Source organism: Megascapheus bottae, chromosome 15, assembly GCF_031878675.1.
Source record: "Megascapheus bottae isolate mThoBot1 chromosome 15, mThoBot2.hap1, whole genome shotgun sequence".
Lineage (NCBI taxonomy): Eukaryota > Metazoa > Chordata > Mammalia > Rodentia > Geomyidae > Megascapheus > Megascapheus bottae.
The window spans coordinates 21,344,681-21,368,769 of record NC_143523.1 but is presented as its reverse complement, the minus strand read 5'-3'; the positions used below and the strand labels follow the sequence as shown (position 1 = coordinate 21,368,769).

Below are 24,089 nucleotides of genomic sequence, written 5' to 3'. Positions count from 1 at the left end.
GAGCTCAGAGACAGCAGGCCCTGAGTTCAAGCCTCAGGAATGGGGGAAAAAAATACACACACACACACACACACACACACACACACACACACATAATTTTTTTTTTTTTTTTTTTTTTTTTGCCAGTCTTGGGCTTGGGCTCAGGGCCTGAGCACTGTCCTTGGACTTTCTCAAGGCTAGATCTCTACCACTTGAGTCTCAGCACCACTTCCGGCTTTTTTCTATGTATGTGGTACCGAGGAATCAAACCCGGGTATTCGTGCATGCTAGGCAAGCACTCTACCACTAGGCCAAACTCCCGGCCCCTAATTTATTCTTTTTGTGTTGCATGTGCACATGTGCACACATGTGCTAGAGATAGAACCTAGACCTTGCACATATTAGGCAGGCACTCTACCACTGAGAGACATCCTTGGCTCTTGGTCTCATTATACTGTTCATTCTGGTTTTACGCAACTGCTTCAGCCTTCAGAGTGCTAGGATTACAGGTGTGCCCCATCATACCTCCTTTATTCATTAGTGGCCTCTCAAATTTATCAAATCGTACTTTTTACTTAAGAAATTAATTCAAACTAAATGAGCAAATTTTAACCTATCCCTATCTGAATTTCACCTAGCAAATTATCTCAAAACTACAACAGGATACAAACAGAAAGCCTTCTACTATCTGAAGAGAGTTCTAACTACAAAGGCTATACCTTCGCCTGAGATAAATGATCAAAATGAAGGTGTGTCAGGAGACACAAGTGAGAACCAACTATCTCTGGAGCCTTTTTTTTTTCCCCTGAGCACTGTCCTTGGGCTTTCTGAAGGCTAGCACTCTATCACTTGAGCCATAGCATCACTTCCACCTTTTTCTATGTGGGATGGAAGGAATCGAACCCAGGTCTTCGTGCATGCTAGGCAAGTACTGTACCACTAGGCCAAACTCCCAGCCTCTCTGGAGCTTTGTTGAGACTGATAATTCTCATCATATGAAAATAATGATCAATGAAAGAAAAAGTAATGTTCTTTGGGGTGCAGGGTAGCAAAATGCATTAGCCTGTGTTTGACATCCCACTCACATGTTCATGGCCCTAACAGAAATGATATAGAAACCAATTAGAACAACAACAAAAAAATCTCATTAAGTCTGTTACAACAGGAGCCCACTTTGCTAGAGCATGCAAAATATCTGGGCTCCAGGGAGAAATGTATAATCAAGGTAAAATTAATCAAAACCTACAATAAAAAAAAAGAATAGCAAGAGTCAGTTTAAGAAAGAAAAATATTTCCTCAGAGTTAGAAACTCCTGAAGTCTGGTCACTGAGTGCATAATTCTATTTATCATTATTTTCTACTAAGTAGCATTATATTTATAATTAGGATGATATCACAGTAAAATGCAGATACAATTCATTTAACAATTAATCTACTGGAGCTAAAATTTCTTCACCATGTCAGTAATTGCCTGCTTAAAATGCTACCTCAGTTTCCATTTCAGACTACCAGACCCTGTCTTTTAAATACCCAGGGGAAATACAACACACACAGCAAGGTTTATTTAAGGGAGAAATTGCAAGTATCAGTGAATTTCACACTTTCCTATCCCTAAGGACCCCAATTCTGGAAGAGCCTTCATTGTGACCCCAAGCTTAGTACTAATGAAGAGTGAAAACAGTGAAGAACATGCTCTTCAGTAAAGCTCTCCTACCCACCCTCTCTCCTAAGCTATCTTTTTGTTGCTGTTTTTGTTTTTTGTGGGGTCATAGGGCTTGAACTCAGCCTGGGCGCTGACCCTGAGCTCTTCAGCTCAAAGCTACCACTCTACCCTTGAGCCAAGTCTCACTTCCCTTTTTCTAGAGGTTAATTGGAAATAAAGAGTCTCAGGTCCTTTTGTGCTCAGGCTGGCTTTGAACCTTGATCCTCAGATCTCAGTCTCCAGATTAGCTAGGATTACAGGCATGAGCTACCACACCAGGCTCCTATCTTTTTTTTTTTTTTTTACTGTTCTTTACCTGTATGTTCACTCTCATTTCTCAATATAAGAATTAATGATAACTGGAGCTGGGAGTGATAAAGTGCTTGCCTAGCATGCATGAAGACCCAGGTTCAATTTCTCAGTATCACATACATAGAAAAAGCCAGAAGTGGTGCTGTTGCTCAAGTGATAGGGCTCTAGCCTTTAGAAAGCCCAAACGGCAGTGTTCAGGCTCTGAATTCAAGCCGGAACTGGCAAAAAAAAAAAAGAAGAAGAAGTAGTAATGGTTACTAGCAGGGTACCAGTGGCTCACAGCTGTAATCCTAGCTACTCAGGAGACTGAGATCTGAGGATCATGGTCCAAAGCCAGCTTGGGCAGGAAAGTCTGTGAGACTCTACCTCCAATTAACCACCAGAAAACCAGAAGTGGCACTGTGGCACAAGTGGCAGTGCTAGCCTTGAGCTGAATAGCTCAGGGTCAGTACTCAAGCCCAGAGTTTAAGCCCCACAATTCACACGTGCGGGTGGGCGTGCATGCGCGCGCGCACACGCCCGCATGCACGCACACACAATGCGCATTACAACGTTTTTGTTTTTTAGTTTTTGAACTAGTGAATCTTGCTGCCATGGTTTTGAGAGAGTAAGAGGTTAAAGGAAGACCTGAACCATTCTAAGAAGGTTGTTAATCCTGACTTTTCTATTGAAAGACACTAATTTTGTAGTCTAGTCCTGGTTGATGATTCTCTACTCACAATTTTTCCTTTAGAAAGGACTTTGCAGCTGATTCTTAAGGGATTTTTGTAGTCTTCATTTTAGATTACAATAGCAAACGAAAGCCCAGAAACGGGAGAGATTGGTTCTAAGTCATCCACCAAATCAGGAACAGAGTCAGGAATAGATCAACGCATCTGGACAAAGATTTAGAAAGCATATTTGCTAAATGAGCTCATGACACAAAGCTGCAGAAGACAAGCAATTCACAGAATAACATAATCAGGATTTGAAAAACATCCTGATAAAACCAGAATGATGGGTTAAACACAACAATATGCATTTAACAAGGATGAAGAGTTGAATGTAAGTTCCTGGGGCTTGAACTCAGGGTCTGAGCACTGTCCTTGGACTTTCTCAAGGCTAGAGCTCTACCACTTAAGCCATAACACCATTTCCGGCTTTTTCTGTGTATGGTACCCAGGAATCGAACCCGGGTCTTCATGCATGCTAGAAAAGCAATCTTACCGCTAGGCCAAACTCCCAGCCTGTAAATTCATTTTAAAAGAAAAATGAAAACTGCAGATGTTCAGGGGATACACTAAAATAATATCTGAGGCTTTCTCAAAGGGTAAGATTATAGATGGTTTCATTTTATTTTGTTCTTTGCACTTTTCTGTATTGTTAACATCTTAAAAATAATAAGCAGGTAACATTAAAATAAAATGTAAAAAATTAGTACCACAAGCCAAACAAAGCAACATATTACCACAAACTAAATCAGAAGTACAGGATGGGAGAGAGCTGACTGGAAGTCAACTTTAAACAGATTTGAAAGTTTCTGTTGACTCTAAGTTTGTTATGAAGAAACAAAGTAATTTAGCTACCAAATAATCTAATGCAATTGAAGAATACAAAATGTAGCCCACAAGAGTGCTAACAATGTCCTTATAATCTGATCCACTTATCTGGATTCTGCTGTAGGTATATCATTCATTCTAGTAAACTATTTGTTTTAAGTAAATGTTTGGTTCAAGTCATACCATAATACCATACTCTAGGAGGTAAATTAAGAAAAAATATAACAGAAGGATAATAATAGCATGCTAGAGATTTTGAAATGTCATATAAAGAATAGCTGAAGTAGGGAAAAAAGGATATTTTGCTTATAAAAGGACAGAATTAACATTTAGAAGACAGAGTATAATTTTTGATGCTGCATCTCAAGTTAGAAATACAATCAATAGATTCATGTAAAGAAGTTTCTAATCTAAGAAAGAGATTCTAATGCATTTAAAAACTGGAAAGTTTGGAGCTTCAGGTATTAAGTCACCAAGTGTGAAATGCCAAAGATGGATATATCTCCAGTGGCTGAGGTCTATACTTTGGAAGGGGATTGATATAGATGGTCTCTCAATTCTTATAGTTTTTGTTGTTGTTGTTGTTCCTGTTGTTTTTGTTGGTAGTGGGGGCTTGAACTCTGGGCTTAGGCACTGTCCCTGAGCTCTTCAGCTCAAGGCTAGTGCTCTACCACTTGAGCCACGGCACCATTTCTGGCTTTTTTGGTGGGGTGGGTCATGGGGCTTGAACTGTGAGCCTGGATGCTGTCCCTGAGCTCTTCTGCTCAAGACTACTGCCCTACCCCTGGGCCTGGGCATTGTCCCTGAGCTCTTCATCTCAAAGCTACAGCCCTACCCTTGAGTCACAGCCCCACCTCCAATTTTCTAGTGGTTAACTGGATTCTCAAGTTCCTACAAAAACACAAAAAAATTTAAAAATTAAAAAAAAAAAAGAGTCTCAAGTTCTTTAGTGCCCAAGCTGGCTTTCAACCTCTATCCTCAAATCTCAGCCTCCTGAGCTATTTTTTTTTCTTGTGTATGTGTTACAAGGAATTGAACCCAGGGCTTCATACATGCTTGGCAAGCACTCTACCATTAGGCCATACTCCCAGCCCCCAGTTCTTATAGTTTTTAAGGTTCGGTGATCTAAACACTGCTATCTTGCAATGTCAAAGTCCAAAGAATAGAGAAGTTCTGATAAGATAACTCAATCTGGTATAAACTTGAGACTTTATGAAATAATTGAGCTATGCACAATTTTGTACTGTACACAATAACTAAGGAAACCTAAAATTGTATCTGCTGATGAGATACATGGTAGAGTTTGTCAAATGGATATTTATTGATGAGCCCACAAGAGTTCTTCAAATGCAAATAAAAGCTAAAGTGTTAAGTGTTTAAGGCAAGATTAGTAAAAGTTTTAAGGAAAATTAGAAATGGGTTTCTGAACAAAATTTGGAAGTGAGGTTGTCCTAAATGTTTGTTTCAAAAAAGAAGAAAAAGGAAAATTAGGACTACCAGAATGATTGTTTAATTGCTATTTCAGCTTGCTCTTATAAGTTTCTTTATAGCAATTTCCAGTAGGCCCACAGAGAAGGACAGCAGATCCTTATTCAGAAGCAATTTTGGCCCTTACCAAGTTCCAGGTAAGATCATGCTTAGAGACGATTTCTGAGTTGACCATCTTGTTGCTTTAATTGGAGTAACCTGGCCTTTTAAAGGACTCATTGATCTGAAAGCTGCAGTTCTGAGCCAGCCCAGGCAAAGCAAAGTCTCTGTGAGACTGTGGTGTCTAATCTAGCAGCAGGGTGCTAGTGAGGCAGAGTTGCTTTGGAGGTCAAAGTGGCAGAGTGCTAGCCTTGAGCTGGAGAACTGAGGGACAGTGCCCAGGCCCTGAGTTCAAGTCCAGAAACCAACCAAGTAGAATGCCAATGGGACATTTATCCCCGTGTGAAGAGACACTCCTGGGACAAAAAGCAATGAAGCATCCAGAGGCAAAAGCCATTGCTTGGATGGCAGAGATGGTGTCAGATCCTAGAGTCACTTGTGCTTGGCCATTCAAAATCAATCAGAGCCAGAGATCATAGAATAGTTTGTAAGCATGCCTTACTAATGCCCAATGCCTTTCATAATGGGGCAGGAACTTGTCAGTTATCTGTAATAATGGGTAGTTTACAAGCCACCCCTCCCCCCCCACCCCGACTCTTGTATTTGCTCCAAACCTGCCGGGGCCAACCGGCAGCAAACCAGGGTTCGCAGATTGGGGTTCCTGAAATAGGGGACAAGGACTAGGAAGAAAAAGAAGAGAGACAGACACACCGGGTCCGGGATGTCCGCAGTCCAGGCAAAGACTGCCAAGACTGCCGCGTTTATTTTCCACTCCCCCTTCTTCCCTCCTCCTGACCCAGGGAACCTCCAGGTGTTACATTCATATGGTAATTCTCAGGTCATTTACATAGAATAGGGCCAGAAAGCAATAAGACAATAAAGCCATCGTCTGATGCAAGTCAAGGTACAGTTTGATTCCACTCTGGCTCCCAACACAAACCCTAACTGAGCAAATTTTGGGTTGACACCAGCCACAAATTCAGGAAAGTTTGTGAACCTGAGGCTGTGTCCCTATTGATCTGTCTAATCCTACATTGGCAACTGAAGCATTGTTAGGGTCACAGAAATTAAATGACTTAGCAAATGGGTGCTAGGTACACTGTTATAGCCAAAGAAAAGGTTTGTGCAGTTGTTAAATGTTGTATATGATCTCTACTCTGGAGTAAAATATTGCTCCTGATATGTAATCCTGGCAACCCCTTGGTAGGCTAAGCATTTTAGGGTCCATGGCCAAATACAGAAACAATGCCCCTGAAGAAGTTATAGAAGATGGATCTACGCCCATTGCCCCCCTACTTAAGATGAAGGGACCAGAGTAGTTTTTGGAAAGTGAGAGGCAAGGGAAACAGTAGTAACAGATAAGCAAGAGTGGAGACTGCACTTGTGGAAAATGGTTACAGGTTCAAGTCTTCTATGCCTGCCTAGAAAATCCTACTTTCATTTAAAGGAAAAGTTGTCACCCTGGTAAATTACTCTGGGGTCTCAGCCTTATACTATCCTAAAAACCAATGGGGTGCCAGCCTGCAAAAATGAGTGTGCTCAGGGAAAGCAACAAGGAAATCATTGGCAGACTTCAAGAAAGTCAGATCGTAGGGTAAACTTCTCTAATCTGTCTGTGCAGAAAATTGTAGGTGACCCAGCAGGAGGTGTGACATTCCATTGGAGCTGCTGAGAGACAAGGCTGCTGTTACACATCCTATCCTGCCTGATTCCACCACCCCCCAGGTGCTTTCTGAGAGGACTGGAACTAAACTCTTGGTGGTGGGATAGTCTTGCTGTGTTAAGTTCAAAGTCCCCTAACGAAGTCAGGGGAGAGAAATCACTTTAGCTTTTATTTGCATTTGAAGAACTCTTGTGGACTCATCAATAAATATCCATTTGACAAACTCTACCATGTATCTCATCAGCAGATACAATTTTAGGTTTCCTTGGTTATTGTGTACAGTACAAAATTGTGCATAGCTCAATTATTTCATAAAGTCTCAAGTTTATACCAGATTGAGTTATCTTATCAGAACTTCTCTATTCTTTGGACTTTGACATTGCAAGATAGCAGTGTTTAGATCACCAAACCTTAAAAACTATAAGAACTGGGGGCTGGGAGTATGGCCTAATGGTAGAGTGCTTGCCTAGCATGTATGAAGCCCTGGGTTCAATTCCTTGTAACACATACACAAGAAAAAAAAAATAGCTCAGGAGGCTGAGATTTGAGGATAGAGGTTGAAAGCCAGCTTGGGCACTAAAGAACTTGAGACTCTTTTTTTTTTTTTTAAAGAAATCAATAATAGGATTTCATGTGAATAAAAAAAATGAGTAAGAAGGCTGCACCTAAGTAACTTTTTGCAGCCATTATGGTGACTCTGGCTGAGTGAAGGAAATTTTCCATCCAGTGCTGAACAGCCTAGAGGTGAGAGGTGCTAAATGTAAATGAGGGCTATAGTCAAATGAAAAAGAAAGAAAAGAGTTAGTAAAGAAAATCTTGGAAGGGAAATTGAAAAAAAAACAGAAGAACAGTTTATGGATAAGAAAGGATGTGGAAAGAATTATCTTAAATGTTTGTTCTACAAAGAGGGAGGAAGACAAATCCTAGAGAGTTCCTGTATGTAGTAGATAGTATGAGCATGTCTTGAGAACGGAGCTTACAAGAAAAATTAGTATGTTAGCCATAATATAAACAGGGTCAAAATTGGTACACTGATGTGGAACTATTTTTTGTGCCCATCTGAGGGGTTGCTATGCTTGAATGTATATTTCCTAATTGTGAGGACCTTCTTGGGTGTAGAACTAGGAGAGCATGCTGTATTCTCTTCCAAACCAAAGAAAGCTGTCTGCCCAGTTCTGATAGCTATTGTTGACCACCCCCTCAGGCCATGTGTTATCTCTGATATCCAGAGGCAGCCGTTTGAAGGAAAACTTGGGGAAGCTGAACTAGCTGATAGCGTTAACCCACTCAATCCAGCCCTTATAGGCCTTATACAAGTTGATTTGGGGATGTGTTCATCAGCTGGTTTCCAGTAAAGAGCTACTGGATTCATCATTCCTAGGTAGAGACAGCGGGTGAGGACTTTGGACTTTCAGATTCTCAGAGAAATGGACTTTGACATTATTGGGTCCCAAAGCATGCTGACCTAAGACATATACATAAGTCAATTGGCAAGCTCATTGACTCACTGGGGTCCCTAACTGAAATTGTCCTCCACAGCAGAAGAGGACTAGATACATTGCTTCTAGAGGTTTGAGTGTCGCCCTGGGAGATGTTGCTTTTGGGCGAACCACACTGGAGTAATAAAAGATAACCTAGTAGCTGTAGAAAGGAGACATGAGAGGGAGCAACAGAAGGGATGGTTCGAGTTCTGGTTTGCTTTCTCTCCCTGACTCACTATTCTGCTATCCGCCCTGGCAGGCCTCCTGGTTATGTTAGCCCTAATAATAGGACCCTGTGTTATAAATAAATGTGAGGCCTTTGTTAAAGACAGAATAAACACCGTACAACTAATGGTGTTGAGGACCCAATACCAACCTGTTCATACTGATTCCCAGTTAAATTCAGGCCCATAAGTAAAAAGAACCATGACTGGTGCTTAAGGTACAAATTGTAACCACCATTTTGTAGCCACTAACTAACTGCTAGTTCTGCTTCTGCAACCAGCTTCACTGCCTTATTGCTGAGACCCTATGTTGTGCTGTGACCCTTGACCCACTTCTGCCCTAATGCTAGGAAAAAGCCTAGTGCAGAACAATTCCCAGAACCACAGATGGTGCTTATCTCTATAATACCAGAACAGCCCCTCCTGGAGTCTGGTAATCACTTTCTAGACCAGAAAGCCTGAAGTTTAGCACGCATCCTCTTGAGTCACCCTAGTGGTGTCACGCAACCAGTTCAAAGAAAGTCAACCCTCGGACCTAACCAATAATTTGTTTCTGATTCTTTCCCGCTTGGTAGAATGGCAATCATACTATAGAGTTGTTTTATGATTTTCCCACGGTGTGTAGTGATTTGTTACAAGGTACTATGATGTGTGCTCAGCCCCTGCCTCCCCACCAAAAAAAAAATGTATAAAAGGTGCTGTACTCCCCGGGTCAGGGCTGTGGGAGACCCAAGCTCGAGCTTGCAATCAAGACTCCCTTGCTTTTTTTTTTTTTTTTTAAAAAAAAAAGGATATTGAAGGAGGAATGGACAAGCTAAGAAACCCCCTCTAGGCCCACCTTGTTCCCACCTTGTTCTGGGAAGTTAAAACTTTAGGGTCCAGTGATTATGGTAAACATCTATTCCAGGAACACAATGAATGTACATAAATTCCAGTAACTGGCCTATTTACAGGGTCCAGCGGTCACCAGGACCCAATAGTTAGTCACCTGCACCCAAAACAATCAGAAATATACTCATGAATCAAACTAAATGTCAAACTAAATGTTATCCAATCATGAGCCTATAGCTGAAACTTGTTTGTACATGATTATAAAAGCTGTGTAAAATCTTTGCTCGGGACCTCTCAGAGTCACTGGCAACGAGTGCATGGAGGTCCGGGTTCGAACTCGTAATAAATGACCCTTGCCCCTTTGCTTTGGCCTCGGCCTCTGGTGGTTCTTTCGGGGTCCCAGGAGTTCAGGTACAACAGATATATATTGCTAACCAATAGCAATAAATTCTTCCTCTCATTAGCAGATTAATGACAGACTGTCTACTGTCTAACAAAACTGGAATACTAGTTATGATTTGAGTTCCAATTGACTTTTGGGAAAAATAAATGGCAAGGAAAAGAGACAAAAACAAAACAAGTAACTACAGTTAAAAATAACTTAAAAAAAAGTAACCATAGATATTGGAGAAAAAGAAAAGGAATTAAAAACCTAAATGACTCACAACTATAACCCTAGCTACTCAGGAGGTTGAGATCTAAGGATGGCAGCTCGAAGCAAGCCCAGGCAGAACAGTCCCTGTGAGACTCTTATCTCCAATTAACCACTCAAAACCGGGAAGCAGTGTTATGGCCCAAGTGGTAGAGCACTGGCTTCAAGCTGAAGAGCTCAGGGATAGTGCCCAGGCCCAGAGTTCAAGCCCCATGACCAACTAAAAAAAATGTAAATGTCTACATTTCCAGCAAGAGTCTTTGAGAGGGAAAAAAAATGAAATTTTTTCTCAAATGAAAACTTTTTCTTTTCTGGTGGTACTTGAGTTTTGAACTCACAGCTTTGTACTTGCTAGACAGATGTTCTACTAGTCGAGCCACACCCTTGAACTCTAGTCCTTTTACTCTATTTTGGGGACTGGGTTTCACTTTTTACACAGGCCAACCTACCTAGACTGTGATCCTGCTATTTGTGCTTCACACCACAGTTTGGTAACAGATATGCACTGCCATAACCAGTTTTTTGTGTTGGGATAGGGTATTGAAGTGTGTGTGTGTGTGTGTGTTTTCCTGTTAGTCTGGAGCCACAATCCTTCCAACATAGCTCAGCCTCCTATGTAGCTGGGATGACAGACACCACTGTGCTCAGGTACTTGTTGAAATGGGGTCTCTTGCTACTTTTTGCCCAAGCTGGCTTCAAACTACAATCCTCCTGATCTCTGCCTCTTGAATAACTAGGAAAATAGGCAAATACCACTGACAACTGGAAGAAAATGTATTTTTTCTAATAATTCTCAAAATTAATAATTAGGTGTATCATATTATTAAGAAATCAGAGGTAGTGGTCTAGCAAAAGCAGCCCATCTCTAGAGAGTCACACTAGAGACTGATTGGGAAAAGGAAAAAAGTCCAATGATAAGGCACTGAACAATAAAGACAATATTCTAACTTATCTAAGTTCTATTACAGAATGAGACAATTAGAAATACATTTCTTCTTACATATTAAGAGAAAGTAGCAGTTGAGAGTCACTATGACTTCCCCTTTAGATCTCAATGTCTGCATTTAGAAACAGCTACAAAGACAACGAAACTGGTAGAAAGAGAAGAAATGTTCCTTAAACCAATGGCTTCTAAAGAAACATCCCAGGGACTGGGAGTTTGGCCTAGTGGTAAGAGTGTTTGCCTAGCATGCACAAAGACCCGGTTTTCTATTTCTCAGTACCACATATATAGAAAAGAGCCGGAAATGATGCTATGGCTCCAGTGATAGAGCTCTAGCCTTGTGAAAGCCCAAGGACAATGCGCAGGCCCAGAGTTCAAGGCCCAGGACTGGCAAAAAAAAAAAAAAAAAAAAAGAAAGAGAAAGAAAAAAGAAACACCCCAAATCTAGCTCACACAAGCACATTACATTGCCTCTCTCATTCAATCTCTCTGTACTCAGAATTTCAATGTTCACCTGAAGAAATTGGAAAACTTATTAGCTACAGTGTCTCATGCTTATTCTAGCTACTCAGGAGATCAGGAAGATCAAGTGGTTTGAGGTCAGCTGGAAAATAAAGTTTGTAAGATCCTATTCCAGTCAGTAAGGATGGTAAATATGGTGATACACACCTGTCATTCTAGTTACATGGGAGCTTAAATAAAAGGAAAAAAGTGAGCCGGGAGTTTGGCCTAGTGGTAGAGTGCTTGCCTAGCATGCACGAAGACCCGGGTTCGATTCCTTGGTACCACATACATAGAAAAAAGCCGGAAGTGGTGCTGAGGCTCAAGTGGTAGAGTTCTAGCTTTGAGAAAGACCAAGGACAGTACTCAGGCCCTGAGCTCAAGACCAGGACTGGCAAAAAAAAAAAAAAAAAAAAAAAAAAAGTTCAGACTAAACTAGATGAAAATTCAAGTCTCTATTCAAAAGAGTAACAAAAGCACAAAGGGTCTGAGTGCAGCTCGAGTGGCAGAGTGCCTGCTCAGCAAGTACAAGGCTCTAAGTTCAAACATAGTATTAGTATTAATTAATTAACTAAAGGAATTAGAAGAAAAGCACACAATAGAAGTGATGTTGATTAAAACATTCACAGAATAAAGAAAGAACATACATGAGATAATACTACTGAAATACACATAAAATTTAAGGCAAATATAAAAACTGTATAGGCAGATTGATCCTATTCACCACTAATGGGACAAATGCACAAAATAAGGCTTTGCTGTATAAATACTAATTTGTAGAAATGAGGGCTAGTATAAGACTGTGGACCTAAAAAGAGGGAAGAGGCAGGAGGATGTAGCTCAGTCACAGTGCATGCTCAACACTGAAAAAAAAGGGGGGGGAGACACAAGAGTGAGTAGAAAAAAAAATTTTTTTAACTTTTTGTTTTTGTCAGTCCTGGGGCTTGAACTCTGGGCCTGGGAACTGTCCCTAACCTCTTCAGCTCAAGTCTAGCATTCTCCCACTTGAGCCATAGCACCACTTTTGGTTCTCTGGTGGTTAAGTGAAGATAAAGAATCTCACAGATTTTCATGCCTGGGCTGGCTTTTATCTGTGATCCTCAGATCTCAGCCTCCTGAGTAGCTAGGATTATAGATGGGAGGCACTGGTGTCTGGCTATAGAGAAATTTTTTACTCATACCTGGGATGCAGGGGTGAACATTCTAGAGCAACCTGCCATGATCCATTCTTCCCTATTGTGCTCTGAGCAATTTCATCTACAATTATCTGATCAAAACATAACCACATTAATTTACCTCGAGCCACCAAGAAGCAACTAGTCTACTTTCACTACCTTAGTCACAAAACTAGTCCTACAATAATTCAAAAAGGTTCAAGTAAATATCTGACATAATTCATGAACAAAGTGAAATAACACAATAACAATAAAATGGTCTATTTCCAGGCTTATAAAATCCTAGACTTTACAAAGATTGAGGTCTCACACCAAAGAGGCTTCAAGTAATGCTCTCAGAGCATATAGCAGGAATTTGCTACATGGAGCCTTCTATTTCGGTCAGTTAGCTTCATTCAGGACAGTGGGCTGAGCACAAGGTCAATTACTTCTCTTCAGAGAGCAATACTATGGAAATAGCCCCTCACCTGGGCAAAGAAAACAGGCCACAGTCAGCAGCCCCTATGTTATGGGAAGAAAATGAGATGCTGAAGGCAAAGTAAGCAACAAAACTAACCTATGCAAACCAGTGCTGACTCCAGCCATAAAAGAGCACACTTCACATATCCTTCAGCCACTCCACACTGTTACTATGGCCTCTCCAAATTATATATCACCAAACAAACTTCTATCAATTGGTCTTCTTACTTTTATATCTTTACTTTTTCTGATACAAAGCTCAACATGTAGGCTTCAAGAACCAATGGGTTTTGATTGTTCATATCTTAAATACAGGAAAAGAAATTGCTGTGGGCTATTAGCTCACCAGGGAATAGAGCAGGATCTAAAATGCTGCTCAACGCCTACATATGAGAAAAATGAAATGCATGTATGCAAAATCTAAAAACAGACAGGCAAGCAACAGTGGCTATAATACTAGCTATTCAGGAGGCTGGAATATGATATTTGGGGTTTGAAGCCAGCCTGGGTAGAAAAATTTATGAGATTCTTGGGCAGAAGTGGAGGCATAGAGGCTAAGTTTTTTTTTTTTTTTTTTTTTTGGATACAAATGATACTTTTATTGAAACACTCACCTGCTTTTTAATCTGTTGGTTCTTTTTTTTATTGTAATTAGTAAAAGGGTTACATGATATTTGCCAGATAGAAGGTGCATTAATTCACATACATTGATACCCTTTCACATGTCTTGGTACCCATTTCCCTCCCCCCGAGGCTAAGTTTTAAGTACAAATGCTAAGCAAGAGTGAGATCTTCAGTTCAATCCCTATTATTAACAAATGAGCCAGTACCTCTTACCTGTAATCCTAGCTACTCAAGAGGCTGAGATTTGAGGATCCTGGTTTGAAACTAGCCAAGGAAGGAAAAGTCCATGAAACTGTCATCTCCAATAAACTACTAAAAAAGCCAGAAATGGAACTGTGCCTCAAGAGTGATATCCTTTTGAGCAAAAGAAGCTCAAGGAGCGCACCGAGACCCCAAGTTCCCAGGACTGGCACACACACACACAAAACTCTTAATACAGATTTCCCCCTCACTATTAGAGTCCTAAGTCTACTTATGATAAAGTGGACAAAATTAGAATCTTTTTCTAATAAGTCCTTAGTTTCTCAGGAAATAAAAGAAACTCGTCACTTTTTGTGGTTTTGTTTTCACTAGATCTGGGCAATAAGGTTTATTAAAATGGGTATTGTAGGGGCCAGGAGTTTGGCCTAGCATGCATCAAGACCAGGGTTTGATTCCTCAGTACCACATACGTAGAAAAGTTGGAAATGGTGCTGTAGCTCAAGAGGTAGAGCACAAGCCTTGAGGAAAAGCCCAAGGACAGTGTTCAGGCCCTGAATTCAAGCCCCAGGACTTGCAGAAATTAAAAAAAAAATGGGTTTTATGTACATACATTATTTAGAAATACACAGGAGTAATATTTCTCTATTTCACTGAAATTACATTAATATAAATGATAATGACATGCATCTGTAATCCATTACTGGGGAAGCTGAGACAGGAGGATCACTTCAGTTCAGGAGCTGAGGGCCTGCTGGGGCCAGTGAAAACTCAATCTTAAAAAAAAAAAAAAAAACAACACAGTATATATATAAAAAAAGACAAGTTTGGCCTAATGTAGAGTGCTTGCCTAGCAAGTACGAAGGCCTGGGTTCGAGTCCTCCGTACCACATACAATAGAAAAAAGCTGGAAGTGGTGTGGTGGCTCAAGTGGTAGAAAGGCCAAGGACAGTGCTCAGGCCCTGAGTTCAAGCCCAGGACTGGCAAAAAATAAATAAATAAAAAAGATGAATCTGGTGGTAATTGTTAAATCTGCCCTGGAAAGCAGCCCTTCCAACTTCTTTGTTAAACACAGCAGAAGCCTTATCAGAAATCATTTGCCTGAAACCAGTAATCGTCTATCAAATTGTCTGTTTATAAGCCAGAAAAAGATCCCAGATTCTGAGGTCACTTCTTGAACTACCCCAGTCATATCACCTTTGGACAGTGAACCTTTCCCAAGGTTCTGAAGATCAATTTCATATCCCCGGTAGTCATATCTCTCCACCTTTCCCTACAGAATCCCTCTCAACCACAAGTTTCTTCCTCTCTTTTGTTCTCTCTGTCTGCAGGCCAGCAGAATGCTCTTCCTCCAGGAAATTCTTTTCTGCCTGAACCACTGGCGGTCTCTTTTCAGCAAGTTTTAATAAATTAAGATGAATATGGTTAAGTGTTAGAGTGATTACCAGGAAAATTACTTTTCAAGTATTTTAGGTGAAGAAAAAAATAAAGGAAAAAAAAAGTTTAAAACCCAGCTTTTCTACCTCAACTGTCAATACTTTTTCCAATTTCTTTTCTTTCTTTTTTTTTTTTTTGTGGGACATGGGGTTTGAACTCAGCCTGGGCACTGTCCCTAAGCTCTTCAGCTACCACCCTACCTCTAGGCCTGGGCGTTGATCCTGAGCACTTCAGCTGAAGGCTACCACTCTATCCTTGAGCCAAGTTCCACTTCCCATTTCCTAGGGGTTAACTGGAGATAAGAGTTTCAGGTTCTTTAGTGCCCAGGCTGGCTTTGAAAGCGATCCTCAAGATCTCAGCTTTCCTGAGTAGCTTGGATTACAGGCATGAGCCACTGTACCCAGCTACCTTTTACATTTCTTATGCTAATCTTTATGTTTACTTCATGGTAACCCTTGCTAGAGGTCAAGGCCCTGATTTTGAAGTTTGGTACTAACAAAAAGAGAAGGGGAGTGAGGGTTAGAGGGAGAGGAAAAGATGGGGATAAAGGGGGACAGGAGCCGGGAGTTTGGCCTAGTGGTAGAGTGCTTGCCTAGCATGCACGAATCCTGGGTTCGATTCCTCAGTACCACATACATAGAAAAAAAAAAAAGCCAGAAGTGGTGCTGTGGCTCAAGAGGTAGAGTTCTAGCCTTGAGAAAGCTCAAGGACAGTGCTTTGGCCCTGAGCTAAAGGCCCAGGACTGGAGAAAAAAAAAGGAGGGGGGGGAGAAGGGGAGAGAGGAAGAAAATGAAAGAGCAGTGCAAAGTTGCATAGTAGGTAAAAGATGTCAAAAGGAGAAAAGGCAAGCTGGATACTAGTGGCTCTTGCCTGTAATCCTAGCTACTCATGAGGCTGAGATCTGAGGACTGCAGTGTGAAGCCAACTCAGGCAGAAAGTACAAAAAAACTAGAAGTAGAGCTGGAGAGAAAAGTACTGGCCTTGAGCAAAAGAAATTCAGGGACAGTGCCCAGGGTCTATGTTCAAGCCCCAGGACTGGCAAACAAAGGAACAAAACAGGAGTAAAGGTAAACTTCTTTGTGTCATCATCAGTATTTCCCCCTAGTCTGGACTTATATGCTAAGATTCAAACACATGTTTCCAGTAATCTCTTGAGAAAACCAAACAAGGCTTTGCTACTTTGGATGTATACACCTGATTCATTAGCAATACTGAAATGATATTTTCTGCAGCAAATGAAAATGCAAACAGATGCTTAATAGAATCAGGCAAGAAAGAGGGCATGGTACAGTCACCATGTCAAGACTCAATCAGGTACTCTCTCAGCTAATCAGAAAAAGGAAAGGCCAAAATTTAAATCAGCTACTTGATGGCCCTTGAGAAGGAATAAGGACAGTAAATAAGCCAGAAGCCACCATAAGGAAAAGCAATGAAGTTGGAGGAAGCAAGCCTTGAGGAATGTGATAAACAGGCCCCAGATGAAAATAAGCTGCTGGGAAAGCCTGAGTAAATACATGAATAAATAAATACAACATAAATTACACCCCATGTGTAGTCTATATTCTAGCCCATACCTTAGTGCTTCACTTAAACACTGGCATTTTTCATACTGCCTCTGGGTCACAAAGGGATATTTGGGTAATTTTAGATTCTTACAGAAATTCACATTTATCATAGGCCTCAGCATAGTGTCTGGATTATGTGTTAGGGGCAGATATGAATTTATTTGTAAGATTTATAAAACTGTTATCTGCTGAAATGTCTCAGGGGGCATGTAAGGCAGTCTAAACTTCATTGCAATCTTGTTAGCACATCTCACCCCATCCCAGCCCTCCTATCACACGCATTTCACAGTGTTTCCTTTATTCCCAGATGTACCAAACACTGTAGTAAATCACTAGAGGAACAGGACATTCTACCTTTGTGAAAGAAAGATACAAGAACAAACACTCTACTCTAGCTACTGGCATGCACTGGAATCTATACCAAGTTGTAAATGTTCATTACTATTGTGGGAATGTCTGGCAAGGCATACTTACATCTGGAACTAAATCAAGTTCTCCATCTGCTAGGATTCCCTCTTTTACTCAAAGCTAATTTTTCAATTGTTTGAAAAGAAAAACCAATTTAATAACTGTTGAGAAAATGGAAACTCACAGGCACAAAGACAGAAAAGAAGAAAATCAGTTAGATTTTCTAATGCCAAAAGCACTTTCTCACTAACATTTGGTGCCTCTCATAACTCTGACCAGTTCTAAGGCCCATAAAACACACCCAACACTCCAGAACTGTATTGTATTTCATAAGGAAACTAAAGTGATTTAATTCTGTGGATTCCTCCACCTGTTTACCACAAACAGAAATAGTCACATATAATGTCAAAAGTTCTAGAAACCCTATGAGTCATCAGATGAAGTCATAGAGAATGACAGAAGAAATCTTCAGAGAAAAGCTTTCAGATAGTTGGTTTTTACGTAGAAAACACTTTGGCAACTAAGATACCTGAGAAGCACTCACAAACATCCCTTGATAAAAAATTCACAGAACAGCTAGCACTTTGAGCTATCTCAATATGACAAAATGAAAGCTTCATGTACTTCTACTTTTCTTGATCAAGTACGAAAACTTCTTCTACTCCTACAGTATCTGGGTTTAAAATAGCAGTAATGTTCCATGTATTCTCCTTAGCAAGGTAAAATAAAGCTCAGAGAGAGCCAAAGATCTCTTTTAAAAAATCTCATTCTTACCTGATATTAACCAAGGCATGGGTCACCTTGCTAGCTGCTTCCTTCCACTGGCCTGCGTTGGTAGAAAGTCTAAGAACTGTAAAGAAAAGAACAGATTTGTCAGATCCCTGCACATATATGAGGAATGAAGACATTTTAACAGCACTATTAGAATAATCGAATCCCGTGCCAATCTTCTATTAAAAACAACCTCAGACAAGAGGAACACATTAAAGCTTGCAGAATTCTTCTAATGACTTTTCTCTAGGGATTTTTGTCTCTTCTCACTTTCCATCAAAATATTCTACTCCTGGAGCTGAAAGTGTGTCTGAAGTGTAGAATGCTTGCCTCGTAAGCACAACACCTGAGTTCAAAAATTATTACTGCCCCAAATACATATTACTCATTCTCATACACCTTGTTAACAGGGCTTAATTTTTCCTTTTATTTAGAAACTACAATGGAGAAAATATGGTTCTATATTTCTCATTTCTCTAATGGCTAGGGCTAATTTAGTGGAAATGACTGGCTGACTTGAGTCTGCACATGCTCCATATACATGTATCTTTCTGAAACTAGAAGTGCAACCTCTCCAGCTAGAGGAGGGTCATGTTTCAATCAAGGAGTAATCTAGTTTTGCTCCTCTAGCTGAATTTTTTGGCTTGTGAAACAAATCATTAAGAAGACTCTTGCCAGTCGGACCAAATATGTCTTTCCCAAACTCATTCACAAGAGGAGAGATAATAGATATAGCAAATTGAATGAATATATCCTTTATCAGCTATGATCTTCAGGGCCACACATGATAGTAACTGTACCATCCAGAAAAAAAAAAGACAACACAAGCACTCTTTGAAAAGCCAAGTATCTGGTGGGCACTCAAGTATGTTATGTATTTTTGTGTGTATGTGCCAGTCTGAGGGCTTAAACTCAGGGCCTAGGTGCTGTCCCTGAGCTTTTGTGCTTGAGCCACAGCTCTACTTCCAGTTCTTTTGTTATTGTTTTTGGTGGTGGGAACTGGGAGCATGGCCTAGTAGTAGAGTGATTGCCTAACATGTACAAAGCCCTGGGTTTGATACCTCAGTACCACATACAGAGAAAAAAACCTGAGGTGGTGTTGTGGCTCAATTGGTAGAGTGCTAGCCTTGAGAAATCCTAAGAACAGTGCCCAGGCCGTGAATTCAAGCCCTAGGACTAGCAAAAAAAAAAGTCTCATGAAGTTTTCCTGTCCAAGCGGGCTTTGAAACTCAATCCTTAGATCTGTCTCCTGGGCAGCTGGAATTACAGGCATGAGCCACCAGTGCAGTCTATGTTTATGATTTTAAAGGCATAGATAATTAGCAAGAGACAAATAGATGGATAGTTTACTAGGAGCCAGGTATTGCACAAAATTAGGTTATATGCAATATAGCACTAAGCTGAGGAAACAGATTCATAGAATTAGATGGAGATGATTCACAAGTTCTAAGTGATAGAGCTGAAATCTGAATTTGAAACCTGTACTTATATAGAAAAGTGAGTAAAGAATATAACCTATGGGCTGGGAGTTTGGCCTAGTGGTTAAAGTGCTTGCCTAGCATGCATGAAGACCCGGGTTCGATTCCTCGGTACCACATACATAGAAAAAAAAGCCGGAAGTGGTGCTGAGGCTCAAGTGGTAGAGCTCTAGCCTTGAGAAAGTCCAAGGACAGTGCTCAGGCCCTGAGCTCAAGCCCAAGACTGGCAAAAAAAAAAAAAGAACATAACCTATGAAATTATTGTTAGGGTTTAAGTCCCACCTTTTCTATCAATTAGAGAGCAGTGGTAATATCTGTAAGAAACTGGTGTGAGAATTAGATGAATTAGTACACATAAAGCTCTTATATAAGTGCCTAATATTTAGATTTAAGCTACTGTTAATTTCTTTTTCTTTATTTTATTTTATTTTTTGCCAGTACTGGAGTTTGAACTTAGGACCTGGGCATTGTGCCTGAGTTTCTTTTGTTCAAGGCTAGCACTTTACCACTTGAGCTACTGTGCCACTTGGCCTTTTCTGTTTATGTGGTACAAAGGAATTGAACCCAGGGCTTCAGGGGTATGTAAGCACTCTATCACTAAGCCACATTCCCAGCCCGCTACCGTTAATTTCATTAGAACAAATGGATGTACCTGAGACTTCAAAAGGAAGAGAAACAGAACCTCAGTAATATAACCAGACCAGAAGTTTGATTCAACTGGTAGGATGCCCATCTAACAAGCAGCACTGTGCTTTGAGTTCTAACCTTAATACTGCAAAAAAAAAAAAAAGTATAACAAGTTTGCCAGGAATTTCATATTGGGGTACCATCACAATATGCAATAAGATCAGTAGCAGTAGCTCTACCAGAGGGAGAATCTATGGCTATGATGGGGAAACAAAACTCACCTGGATACTCCATATCTGCTTTAGCAATGTCTCAATGTTCTAAGTACATACAATTTTGTGAAAGAGAAGATGGAAGTCTTAGTAAACACATCATCAGAGTGTTGCTTTTCTAGTTTATGCCCATTTACTATCCTATATACTATAGGGGAAGCACAATGGTAAGATGCAGTGGCACACACCCGTAGGAGCATAAACAGGAGAACTGCAGCTCAAACCAGCCTTGAGTAAAGCAAAACCCTACCTTAAAAATAACCATCTCAGGGGCCGGGAGTTTGGCCTAGTGGTAGAATGCTTGCCTAGCACGGACAGAGACTCTGTTTGATTCCTCGATTCCACATACATAGAAAAACGTCCCAAGTGGTACTATGGCTCAAGTGGTAGAGTTCTAGCCTTGAGAAAGCCCCAGAACAGTGTTCAAGCCCTGAGTTCAAGGCCCTGGACTAGCAGAGAGAGACAGAGATAGAGACAGAGAGACAGAGAGAGAAGGAAAGAACCATCTCAAAAAGAAGGCATGGCTCAAATGGTAGAATGCCTATCTAGCAAGTCCAAGATCCTAAGTCCAACTCCCCAATACTGTCAAAATTTAGCACAATGGAACTTGGGAAAGTCCCAAGTTATGGTTGTACAGTCTGAACTCAAATTTCACTTAGTATATATACAAATTTATTCATATGATAAAAATTAGGACAGATCAGACATGCTACTTTTGCAATCAGTTGTGAAATTTAAGTTTATCTGTTTTTTACTAGATCCCAAGTTCTCTGATGACAGAACATAAACACAGAACTGAGCTATATTTTCCCTTCCTCACATTTTCTAATGTGCTTACCTCTCCAAAACATTGTCAGCTCCATCCTCTTGGTTTCATAGGCATTGATGATCACATCAATGCATTTCTTTTAGAAATGCTATTTTTTTTAAATTATTTTCTAAGTTATCCAATTTAATCACAGAATCATTTCAAAATGTTCCTAGTGTCTCAAACTAAAACAGTCAAACTAAATGATGGTACATAAAAATAACATTCTAAGTCGGGAACCGTGGCTCACGCCTATAATCCTAGCTACTCAGGAGGCTGAGATATGATGATCGCAGTTTAAAGCCAGCCCAGGCACTAAAGCACTAAAGTCCCTGAGACTCTTATCTCTAATTAACCAGCAGAAAATCAGAAGTGGCACTGTGGTTCAAGGAGTACAGCAGTAGCCTTGAGCTGAAGAGTTCAGGGACAGCACCCAGGCCCAAAGTTCAAGGCCCATGACCAAAAGGAAAAAAACAAAACAAAACAACAACAACAAAAAAACAGCTGGGAATGGTAGCTCACACCTGTAATTCTAGCTACTCAGGAGGCTAAGATCTGAGGGTCATGGTTCAAAGCTAGCCCAGGCACTAAAGACCTTGAGAGTCTTATCTCCAATTGACCACTAGAAAATGGGAAGTGGTGTTGTGGCTCAAGGCACAGGGAAGTAGCCTTGAGCTGGAGAGCTCAGGGACAGTGCCCAGGCCCAGAGCCTAAGCCCCAAGACTGACAAATAATAATAACATTAAATGCAGCAGCTCATGTTTGTAATCCTAGCTACTTAGGAGACTGAGATCTTAAGATCAAGGTCTCAAGCCAGCCTGAGAAAGTCTGTGAGACTCTTATAGCCAATTAACTAGCAAAAAGATGGAAATGGAGCTGTGGCTCAAGTGTAAGAGTGATAGCCTTAAGCAAAAAATATCAGAGATAGTGCCCAGGCCCTAAGTTCAAGCCCCAGGATTGGCACAACAAAATAAATAACATAGTACATACTCATAAAAGAAGATTTATAAAAATACCAAAAAACTATGGTACATTATCATAACTACATAAAACTATGCATATATGTGTATGAATGTTCACCAATAAAACTAGTAGCAGTATTAGAATTAAGGGTTTATAAGATTTAAATTTTTCCCATGCCTCTTTTTCTTTCTTTCTTCCTTTCTTATTTATTTTTCCTCTCCTTCCCCATTTTTTTCTTTTTTCTTGTTTGTTTTAAAAACACTTTTATTTTTAAGCTAATGTGGGGGTGGAGAACAGGAAGAAATCCAACATAGGTGTCCCAATAATTTCTGCTCACATAAATCCTGAGCTAAACAGTGTGTACTTATTCTTGCCTAACAAAGTAAATGAAGATAGAAATGTGGATTCTGTGTTAATTATCAAGAGATCATAAAATGACCTCTCCTCATTGTAATCATTTCATATGTACCTCAATTTTATACTACACAGTCTTACATAAGGCAATTTACTCTTCTAGTTCACACTACATAATACCCCAGACTCAGTACATGGCATCCATGACAAACTCTCAGATCCTACCTTTCTTACCTTTCATGTCAGTACAACAGCCTAATCTTGTAATGATGGTACATTTACTCTAGTCATGTGAGAACCATCAATTCCATTGTCTTTTTTTCTCTCCATATATTTTTTATTGTAATTAACAGAAGGGTTACATTATATTCACCAGATAGAAGGTGCATTACTTCACAAACATTGATACCCTTTCTCATGTCTTGGTTGCCATTCAATTTTTTCTTTAGTATTGATTTTTGTTTTTGTCAGTCGTGGGGCTTGAACTCAGGGCCTGGGCACTGTCCCTGAGCTTTTGCACTCAACACCAATGCTTTATCACTTTGAGGCAGTGCCATTTCTGGTTTGCTGATGGTTAATTAGTGATAAGAATCTCAGATTTTCTTGCCCTGGCTGGCATGGAACCATGATCCTTAGATTTCAGCCTCCTGAGTAGCTAGGGTTACAGGTGTGAGCCACTGGCTCCCAGCTCTATTTTTTTTCTTTAAAATAAAAATAGTTTATAACATGATATGATTCATATTTTAGGGAAGTTTCTGTGAAGGTCCTCTTACTAAGTAAATTTTACTACAGTAAAATAATGCTACAGAAACCTTGTCTTTATAAAATGTCTTGGTGAGGGCTGGGAGTTTGGCCTAGTGGTAGAGTGCTTGCCTAGCATGCACGAAGACCCGGGTTTGATTCCTTGGTACCACATACTTAGAAAAAGCCAGAAGTGGTGCTGAGGCTCAAGTGGTAGAGCTCTAACCTTGAGAAAATCCAAGGACAGTGCTCAGGCCCTGAGCTCAAGCCCAGGACTGCCAAAAAAAAAAAAAAAAAAAAATGTCTTGGTGACCTACCACTCATAGACATGATGAAGCAAAAATAGGAAACTTGGTAAAATATTTGAAACAATGATTATCAGATATTAAATATTAGATGGTATAAAACTATGGTCTCTGAAAGACAGAAAAGAAAGGAGGTACACCCTATAATTAGTTCAAATTATTGCATGGAGAAGTTTCCAGGCTGCAGGAGAGAAAGATCCTGAAGAAAAGTCAGATGTCTTGCCAACCTGAAGACATAGAGATCGGTCTTTGAAGAGGCCAAAGATTCTTAAGGTATGAGAAGGGGTCCTTGAAAGGAAGATTTTTGACAGAGTTCTAGAGATCTGCAAGAGGATTTTGTTATGCCTTATTGATCACTGATCTCTACATATGAAAAAGGAAGCTATCCTAGCTGAGAGTAAAACAATAATGGGAAGGGAGAAACTGAGGATCAATAGTGGGCTCCACAAATAAAAATAAACTGTGTTTTTGCTGCAAGAGTAGAAAAACTA

General features: G+C 40.2%; 1 protein-coding gene across 4 annotated transcripts in view; it reads right to left on the bottom strand.

Annotated features, from left to right (window-relative positions):
• Armh3 (armadillo like helical domain containing 3) overlaps window positions 1-24,089 on the bottom strand; it is a 179,015-nt gene that overhangs the window by 50,590 nt on the left and 104,336 nt on the right. For all 4 annotated transcript variants that reach the window (XM_090346028.1, XM_090346029.1, XM_090346030.1 and 1 more), the window contains one exon: window positions 18,054-18,129. In XM_090346028.1, coding sequence (XP_090202154.1) covers window positions 18,054-18,129 — 76 coding nt within the window. The remainder of the gene's footprint in view (window positions 1-18,053; window positions 18,130-24,089) is intronic.